The sequence below is a fragment of the Cebus imitator genome, unplaced genomic scaffold, assembly GCF_001604975.1.
Source record: "Cebus imitator isolate Cc_AM_T3 unplaced genomic scaffold, Cebus_imitator-1.0 Scaffold51, whole genome shotgun sequence".
NCBI lineage: Eukaryota > Metazoa > Chordata > Mammalia > Primates > Cebidae > Cebus > Cebus imitator.
This window is the reverse complement of record NW_016107366.1, coordinates 9,055,373-9,065,367: the sequence shown is the minus strand read 5'-3', so window position 1 is coordinate 9,065,367 and position 9,995 is coordinate 9,055,373. Positions and strand designations below refer to the sequence as shown.

The 9,995-nt window shown below is 53.7% G+C and overlaps 1 protein-coding gene across 1 annotated transcript; it reads right to left on the bottom strand.

Moving 5' to 3' along the window:
• Window positions 1-1,807: 1,807 nt before the first annotated feature.
• LOC108303793 (antizyme inhibitor 2-like) lies at window positions 1,808-9,652 on the bottom strand. The gene is given in 9 exon segments (XM_037738206.1): window positions 1,808-1,832; window positions 2,209-2,426; window positions 3,652-3,752; window positions 3,910-4,057; window positions 5,085-5,250; window positions 5,776-5,910; window positions 6,757-6,929; window positions 7,870-8,043; window positions 9,569-9,652. Coding segments are annotated over 9 exon segments (1,224 nt in total).
• Between the last annotated feature and the right edge of the window lie 343 nt (window positions 9,653-9,995).

The following is a 9,995-nucleotide window of genomic DNA, read 5'->3' as shown; positions in this document are numbered from 1 at the left end:
TGTGCATGGTGGCTCAAGCCTGTAATCCCAGCACTTTGGGAAGCCAAGGTGGGTGGATCACCTGAGGTCAGGAGCTCAAGACCAGCCTGACCAAAATGGTGAAACCCTGTCTCTACTAAAAATGCAAAAATTAGCCAGGCGTGGTGGTGCACGCCTGTAATCCCAGCTACTTGGGAGGCAGGAGGATTGCCTGAACCCAGGAGGCGGAGGTTGCAGTGAGCTGAGATGGCGCCATTGCACTCCAAGCGAGGCAACAAGAGTGAAACTCCATCTCAGGTAGAGGGGAAGCTGACCCTAAATGACATGTTCGTCCCCCTCTTAATCCCAACAACCCTATGGGGAAGTTGTTATTCTTACCACCATTTTACAAGGAAAACTAGAGTTCAACTAAGTTATTTAACCTGCCCAAGTTCACAGCTAGTCGCAGTGGTGCTTAAATTTGAGCCCAGTTTTCACTTATTCCAATGACGTGCTCTTAACTAGTATGATATGTTGATGCATTTTATAGAAACCCTTTCTGGAACAAGGCAAGGGCATGAGTAAATAGAAAGTGGGTGGAGTGGTGGGATGAATTTAAGGATGTAAACTGACACCAGTTAGGTATGAACTGAGCAGGTATGCAGGCTGCATTATTTGACATAAAAGATCAATAGCCCATTTTTTTGTTGTCACTCTGTGAGGAAGTAGCTTCTAATGTGTCCCCTTCAACCACTGCTCAAGAGGGTGGGAAAAGAGGGATGGGGAAGAAAATAAGAAGGGTGGGCAGGGCAGGTTGCTGCTGAGAAAACTCTGTAAGATCTGACCAAAGCCACAGGCATGCGGTGGCTCATGCCTGTAACCCCAGCACTTTGGGAGACTGAGGCAGGTGGATCACTTGAGCCCAGAAGTTTGAGACAAGCCTGGGCAAAATGGCGAAACCTCATCTCTACCAAAAATACAAAATTTTGCTGGGTGTGGTGGTGCATGCCTATAGTCCCAGCTACTCAGGAGGCACCTGAACCCTGGGAGGTTGAGGCTGCAGTGAGCCGAGATTGTGCCACTGCACTCCAGCCTGGATGACAGAGTAAGACTCTGTCTCAAAAAGAAAGGAGAGAAAGAGAAAGAAAGAGAAAGGGAAGCCGGGCACGGTGGCTCAAGCCTGTAATCCCAGCACTTTGGGAGGCTGAGGCGGGTGGATCATGAGGTCAAGAGATCGAGACCATCCTGGTCAACATGGTGAAACCCCGTCTCTACTAAAAATACAAAAAATTAGCCGGGCATGGTGGCGCGTGCCTGTAATCCCAGCTACTCAGGAGGTTGAGGCAGGAGAATTGCCTGAGCCCAGGAGGTGGAGGTTGCGGCGAGCGGAGATCGCGCCATTGCACTCCAGCCTGGGTAACAAGAGTGAAACTCCGTCTCAAAAAAAGAAAAAAAGAGAAAGAGAAAGAGAGAGAGAGAGAAAGGGAAAGGGAAAGAAGGAAGGAAGAAAAGAAATGAGGGAAGGAAGGAAGGAAAGAGGAAAGGAGGGAAGAAAGGAAGGGGGGAAGGAAGCAGGGAAGGAAAGAGGGAGGGAAGGAAGGAAGGAAGGACGGACGGAAGGAAGGAAGGAAGGAAGGAAGGAAGGGAGGGAGGGAGGGAGGGAGGGAGGGAAAGCAGAAGAGAGAAAAGGAAAGAACTGACCCAAAATGACAACAAGATGTTTTTGGAAGTTCCACATAGGATTTCAGAGTTACCCAAACCTCTGCCTCCTCCCTGCCATCCCAACTCCCAACAGTTCCCAGGGGCCTACCTGAGTGTCTGAAAGCCCTCCAGCCTGGCAGGCTCTGGGTTAAGGCTCTGCCTCCAGAAGGCTCCTGGGGAAAGGGCATGGGATGCAGGGTGGGTGTCAAGGCCCTTTGTCTAAAGCCCTGAGGCTGCACACACAGCAGCAGAGCTGGGGCCTGGAGGCAGAGCTGGGGCAGTGGACACCTGAGGCAGGAGTGAGGCCAGCCAGTGGGTAGAGGGCCCAGGGGTCTCCTGCCACCAATTCTGCTTGAATAGAGGCTTCAGTTTTGCAAATCTCCACCTCCCTGGGAGGGGGCCCAGAGGCAGATCAGAGTCTAAAGTTCAGATGGACACTTTGACTTCAGTGAGTCAATGGGAAGGGAGAGTCCTTGGGACCAGTTCCCACCCCAGGCTCCAGTAAGTGTGAGGTTCCCTGCTTCCTCTTCAACCCCAACCCCCAGACACCTGAGCTGGGGGCCAATGGCATAGAAGATGGTGATGGGCAGGAAGTCATTGAAGCTGGAGCTCACGGAGGACGTGTAGGCACCCATGGAGGGGAAGACCAGCCAATCGCCTACGCTCAGCTCAGGCAGCCACACATCCTCCAAGAAGAGCCTGTCAAAGGCGTCACACGTGGTGCCATAGAGGGTGCAGGGGAAGAGAGGCAGCTCTGAGCAGAACTCCTGTGTGACATAGGAAAGGGGGTCAGAAAAGACAGCAGGCTGGCCTATCCCACCCCTTTACCTGGAAGCCATTGAAAGACCCAGAAGGGCACTCCCAGGGACACACGGTGTACACTGGCTGGGATCTATCCCTCCGTGGCCCCTGCCCAGCCTGGCCGGGTCTGACGTGCCTACAAATAAGGCCTCAGTTTCCTCCTCTGTAAATGGGACTATCGTCTTCAATAATTGCTATAAGGGAGCAGTTGAAAACTCAGTTACCTAGGGGTCAAGCAGGTAGCACAAAGGAGTGAAATGGGCCAGGTAAGTCTTACAACAAACTGGAAAGTCAATGACTGTCCAAAGGAAAAGACATTGGGTGGGGAGGCCTCTGTCTAGTGGAAGTCCCGTTCCAGCAGATGGCGTCACGTGCCCGACATGCTGGTCTAATTTGTTGAAATATTTGTTGCCTTGTTGTTCTGCAAGTCCTGTAACATCAAATGTCTCAAATCTTTGAGAGGAGCTGAGAAAATCCAGGCTTTTATGAAATATGTCTAAGTTTTTAAATATGGGCAACTAAAATTGAAAACTATTCCGGGGTCTCCTGCTGGTTCTTCCACATCCAGTATTCACTCCCCGACATGGGAAGAGAGGCAAATACACACACAAAGACACACACCCAGAAACACCACACACACATACGCACTCGTACGTGCATGCAGACACACGTCACATATGTGACCAAACATGTGCACACACCAAGATGTTCACTGGCCAGGAGAAAGTCAAGATATTTACAAAGCAGAGTGGCCCAGACACCAACCCATCGCATCAGGAGACACACCTGCCCTGGAGCTGGAGGAAGACCCTATTGGCCCTACAGGGTCAGGAATCACAGCTTTGTTGCCAGATCATGGGAGGGACTGAGCAGCAGGGGTGCTGGGGGTAAGGTGCCGAGGGACTCGGGAATGACTCTTGAACCACCAGGAAGAAGAACTTGAATATTTTGGAAAACAGGCCACGCCTTTTTGTTCTGGTGATGGTCCCTTTGCCTGACGAGGCCCACATATCCAGCTGCTGCACATGCTCTGACCTGTGGGCAACACATCATGCATGTGCCTACGTGTGCTCTAAGCAGCAGGCAAGGCCCTGCCTCTGGTGTCCAGCACAGCCACTGTTCCCAGTCTGGGAGGCACAAGGCATGTCGAGGTAAAGGACTAGACTCTTGGGGCTGGCGTGGCTCCCTTACCTTCACCACGATGGGAACCCTCGGGACAGGCTCTCAATGGCAGGCGCCGAAGGAGCCATAGTGGCCATCATTGAGATAATACACCAGCTTCCGGCTGCCTTCTGAAAGCAGGGAAAGGACAGGTCCAGAGAGTGTTCAGTCACTACTCTGACCTCCAGCCCCTGAGACAGAGCCCAACTCTCTGCCCTTCCTCTCCCCCAGGGCCTGGGGACGCCTAGACAGTGGCCTCCCCAACCAGCACCATCCTGGCCCACCCACCAGGCTCCAGCACAGCCTTCTTGGCAATGATGTTGACAGCGGCAGTGCAGACAGACTCCACATAGAAGCGGCCAGGCTCTGCGATGACCTTGACGCCACACTCCTCAGGGAAGTCCTGGGCCAGGGCAGCACTGATCACTCTCGCCAACTGGAATGGGGTGGAGGGACAGCAGGAAGAGGTGAACTCATCCAACACGTGTTGATGTGCCAGGGCCTGTGCCGGCGCCTTACCTGGTCAGTCCGTTCATCCCCGAGGCACCCTGCAGGGTAGGCGTTAGAATTATCCCTGTTTACCAAAGAGGGAACAGAAGCTGAAAGATGGGAGGTCACTTGTGTGGGTTGCATGGTAGGTGTAGGGGCTGAAAGAGCATGGCCACCGGGCTCCCTGAGAAGTCCAAAGGTGCAGTGATTTAATCTGACGCACAGTAAGAAGACAGGTATCTCATGGACCCAGGGAATGTAAACTCCCAACTGTAACTGTATTGGTGATGCTAACAATTCTACAGGAAAACATATATACATACAGACACACAGAGAGGGACAGCCCCCAACACCTTGCTGCAGCTGCAGTGGACACCCTGTGCCACCTGCCCTCAGCCTACCTGAGCTCGCCTGCCCTGTGCAAGGCGATTTCTAGCCTCCAGTGCCTGCGTTGCTTCTCTTCCTGTGGGCTGTCTCCAGCACCCTTGGAAACTAGCTGGAATGTGGGGAAATTAACACCCTCAGACCACAGCCTTCAACCAAAGAGGGGCAGGAGTTGGTGAATAAAGGACCTAGCCCCCTGTCCCCTAGTGGGATGATTCTGAGGTTCTGCATTGTCCCCAGGGGGACTGGTACCGGGGCGCACACTGGTAACCAGCTCATAGATGAATTCTCTTCTGACCTTTCTCCCTTCCATCTCACTTTCCTGACTTCCTCATTGGTGCTTCCACCGATCATCTCCAAAAAAACTGCGTGCATCCAAGTATTTGTCTGAGAGTCTGCTTTTGGGGGATATGAAAGACATGCACATACGCACATACCCACCTGTGCTCACAGACAAAACACACCCAGAGACACACCAAAGAGACCGCAACACACAGAGATACATGCATACACACAGACCCCTCCACACACACATGCCTGGGCACACAGGCCGACCTCCCTGAACACCCCCAGTGCCCTTGCCAGCTCACCTCCTCAAACTTGGTCCCGGAGCCCTCCATTCCAGGGAAGCCCCCTCCAATGTCCAGGTGGCTCATATCATGCCCAGCCCCGCGGCCCTTTTCAAAAACGCGCTGGCAGTCAGCGATGGCCTGTGTGAAGCTCTGGGGTGTCTGGCAGTCAGGGCCCACGTGGAAGCTAGCATAGCCAGTGCATGTGACACGGTGAGAGATATGTACAGAAAAACATGTTCAGAACCACAAAGCCACACGGACTGTGGATAACCACAATAGTCAGAGAAGCACAGTCACACATAAGGCACGAAGACACTGGGGCCAAATGCAGAAACAAACAGCTGGAAAGCTAACTGATTACACTGGCATAACTGTGTGCTTTCAGACACCTGCACACTCAGGCCAATGAGGCACCCACAAAGGGGCACTCACCCTGAGTATTCACATGTACACACCCTCAGACACACACTGCCATGGAGCCCGTGATCCCAGCACTGCCACGTGGGCGTCCCTTCCCCTCATGGACACTTCACAGGAAAACCTCAAACCCCAGGGCCCCAGAGCAGGGAGGCCCTGAGTAACCTTCACATCATATCCTGCCCCTTTTGACGGATGGGGTCCCACAGGCCTAGAGAGGGGCCACAGCTTGCCATGGGCCCCAGCAATGGACCAGAACCCAGGGCTCCTGGAGTCCTCAGGTGTCACTCACCTGGCTCCAACCACGGCCAACCCCAGGTCTCTGGCAGACATGAGCAGGTGCCCACATGCCTCCAGGCTGGCTCCGTACTTGGTGCTCAGGGGGAAGGTGCTCTGGCTGTCCTGAGTCCCCAGCCGGAGGAGCAGCCTGGAGGAGGGACACCGGGATGGAGATCACTTAACCAGAGATGCCAAGGGGCCCAGGCCTTCTTATATCTCCAGCCCCACCCGAGCTGAGCTGATCCGCAGATCTGGGAGGTTTTCCAACGCCACCAAATCCATGTGGCCATAAACCAGCCCCACGCACCTGTGTATACATCTACTTTTCTCCAGGTACACCCAGAGAAGGGAGTGTGGGAAACTGATACAGTGTTGGTAAGCACCTACTATGTACCAGGCAACATGCCCCCATGTTGTAAATGAAGGAACTGAGTGTTAGAGAGGTTAAAAGAGACTTGCCCAGGCTGGGCGCAGTGGCTCACGCCTGTAATCCCAGAACTTTTGGAGGTTGAGGCGGGTGGATCACCTGAGGTCAGAGTTTGAGACCAGCCTGGCCAACATAGTGAAACCCTGTCTCTACTAAAAATACAAAAAATTAGCTGAGTGTGGTGGCTCAGGCCTGTAATCCCAGCTACTTGGGAGGCACAGTCACACATAAAGCATGAAGAATCACTTGAACTGGGAGGCAGAGGTCACTTTGAGCTGAGATCGCACCATTGCACTCTAGCCTGGGCAACAAGAGCAACACTCTGTCTCAAAAAAAAAAACAGAGAGAGAGAGACTTGCCCAACGCAGGGAAGCAACCCATTCCAGGATTTGAACCTGGGCTGTCTCACTCCAAAGGCAGCTGCCAGACCCTCTTAAACTGGCTGGGCCTTGAGCGTCCTCCCCTGGCTTGTCTCAGGCCAGCATTTGTCAGGGGTGTGCTGTGCTGGGTGATTCATTCTTTATTGCTGACCCTTGCCCCACCTACCTGCACCCCTGCTGGTCTCACCTGGCCCTGGGGTGGTGCTGGGCCACCTTGGTCAGCTCCTCCTCGCTGACAAAGGTCAGGAGCTGCACCCCGTGGTGGGCAGCATACCAGATGTGGGAGGCAGGCTTGCAGGGGTTGGCATAGATGACACGAGAGGGGGCCACGCCCAGGCCCAGCACGTGCTCCAGCTCCATCTGGAGTGGCCAAGAGCCAGGGTTGGGGGCTGCCTCACTGCCCACCCCCAACTATGTGGGGATAGAGAAAGTGTGCATGAGCCAAAGAGGCTGCCCTGATGGAACCCCAGGTTGGAACCCACCCTCTGCTCCCTCACTTTCAGAGAGGAGCCCTGGGTGGGGCTGATGGGGTGTTCATTATGGAGCCCTTGCTGGGCAGCGCAGGGCTGATAGTCTCAATGCACCGGGCACTCCAGGTGCTGATAGTCTCAGCTTAGAACCAACTCCCTCCGATCCATTTCAGCCCCATGCAGAGATGGGGTGGCTTCCTAGAGGCAGCTTAATCCTGCTTAGCAGAGGGCTCCTGGGAAGGGAGGAAGGGCTGGTCTGAAGGCAGTGAGTTCTCTCAGTTGATTGTTCAGTCAGTTACAGATGACCACCTTGTTCTGCTCTTCCCCACTTCTCCCTACTACACTTAAAAAGAAAGGAAGGAAGGAAGGAGGGAGGCTCAGCGAAATACTCCCAGCCCGAGAAGTTCTCCCCTTCCCACCTTGGCTTCTGCTCTAACCTCCCTCATCACTGCTGAATCCCCTTCTGCTAAGAACCCCTCGGAATGTTTCACCCCGGTGTACGAAAGAAATTCCGCTTCGGATCAGCTGTCTCTGTCTTTTTTTAAATTTTATTTTATTAATTTTATTTTTTTTAGCCCCCCACCCTCGAGATGTTCTGTCTCTTACCATATGTTAGCCCATGGGCAAGTGATCCACCTGAGGCTGTTGCCTCCTCTATGAAATGGGGGTCCCCTGGCTACCTCGCAGAGCGGATGAGAGAATCAGGGAGAAGGCATGTAAGGCCCCTGCAGTGTGCTTAGTGCATTTCAAGTGCTCCGAGGGACAAGGGAAACTTATTCATGACCACAGCAGCAGCGGGCCTGGCTACTCCTCCACAGACACAGGCTCACCTGGCTGGCACAGTCGAAGCCGGTGCCCAGGGTGGCCAGGACATGCAGCGCCCAAGGGCCGTTGTTACACTTCAGTGCATAGAAGGGCGAGACCCATGGCAGGCCTTGGCAGAAGGCCCGATGGCAGCTGACCAGCATGTCCAGGTCGGCCAGCATGAAGGGGTCTCACTGGTCCTACAGGACAGGGAGATAGGGAGGAAAGGCTGAGGGGTGGATTATTTCATTTAATCCTCACAACAGCTCTATGAAATAAGGGCTGCTGTTATCCTCATTTTAGAGATGGGGAAGCAAAGGCTCAGAAAGGTGGTCACTGGCTCAAGTTCCTACAGCAAGAGGATGGCAAAGACAGGGTCTGAACCCAGGTCTCCTAAGTCTCGGGAGACCACACTTGACACTGTTATATTCTGCCTTGCGATGTGTGCCACGGTCCTCGGAGGAGAGAAGAGCCTGCTGGGCTGGGGCAGCTCCAGGCTATTTTTTCTACAGTTATTCAACAGGGTCATCCAGCACCTACTCTGTGCCATACTCTTGTCTGGGTACTGGGGAAAGAGCAGTGAAGAAAACAGACCCAAAATCCCCATCCTGGTGGAGCTTCCATCCGACTGAGCCACAGAGAAAAAGTTGTGGACTCATGCAGCATGAGCTCATTAATTAATTATCATGAGCCACACACCATGCGGGGGGAAGGGAAGGAGGTACTATATAAATCATTCCCATTGCACAGATGCAGCCACTGAGGTACAGAGGGCTGGAGTGCCTCACCCAAGGTCTTACTGCTGGACAGCAACACAGTTGAGATTCAATCCCAACAATGAACAGCTTCAGGTGATACCTGTGGGTCGGGATATTTTGAGGTATCTATTTTTCTCTCTAATTTTCTCTCTTCTTCTCCTCCTCATTGATGCTCGTGTCTGGCTCTATCATGTCCCTGGGGGAGAGATGTGGCCAGGCAGGAGGTGGCTATGAGACTTCCTGGCCTTCTTTGGGAAGCTTAGCCCTTGAAAGGAGAGGGTGCCAGGGTGCAAGAAGAATGTCACGGTGACACTGACAGAAGGCCCTCCCTCAGACCGGGAAAAGTGTCCCCTGACTGGCAGGGAGGGGTTGGTGAAGATGGTAAGAGAGCTGAGACTCTGTGTCCTAAGGGAGTCTGAGGGGAGGTGGGGTGGGGCCCCTGGAAGCCGGTGGAGAGATGATAAGTCACTGGGTGAGTCTAGAGCAGGCCGTCCCAGCAGGCAGCTCCCCCAGGATCTTGTCAACTATGTGCTCTGTGCAGTCGGTCTGGAGTGGACAAAGAGTCTGCACCTCCAACAGGTTCTCCGGTGATGGTGGCGATCAGGTCCGGACAGGACCATGCATGGAGGCAGCACAGCCCTAAAAACCCAGGGAGCCAGGGAAGCCAGGAGGACAAGCGGGCAATCATCTTTGTAGACAGAAGCTGGAGGATGCCACAGCTTGGCACTGGGTAAAACCCCAAGTGGTAGAAGCAGGCAGGGCAGGAAGAGTAAAAACCCAGGAGGGCTGAGTTGGGAAACCCTTCATAGGGTTTCCCAAGTCAAGCTTTTCCATTAGTTTTAGCACAAGAGAGCCTTGAGAGAGACAGCCTAATGGCGTTACAGAACGGTGAAACAGAAAGCCTATTTCTTGCCCACTACGGAAGACCTGAGGCTCACAACTCCTCGTCTTTCCTCTCCCAACATACCAAATCAGAAAGCTCCTGGATCCTTTGCAGGACCACTTGACGAGCAATTCTTCTGGCCCCAGGGTGATGAGTTCCTTTGGCCATGGCCACGGGCTTCCATGGGCTTCCTTCAGGCCCCCGAGGCTGGTGCTTATCCCCAAAACTCCAACCGAGCCGTCTACTGAGCATGGTCTTTGCATCCTGGAAAAGACTTGCTCTGATGACCCAGCCTCCTCCTAGCTCTCAGCTCCCCACTCCCCACAGGCCCTGCGAGCCAGGGCTCCCAGACAAGTTTTTTTTGTTTGTTTGTTTTGAGATGGAGGCTTGCTCTGTCACCCAGGCTGGAGTGCAGTGGTGCAATCTTGGACCACTGTAACCTCTGTCTCCTGTGTTCAAGCAATTCTCCTGTGTCAGCCTCCCAAGTAGCTGGGATTACAGGCACACACCA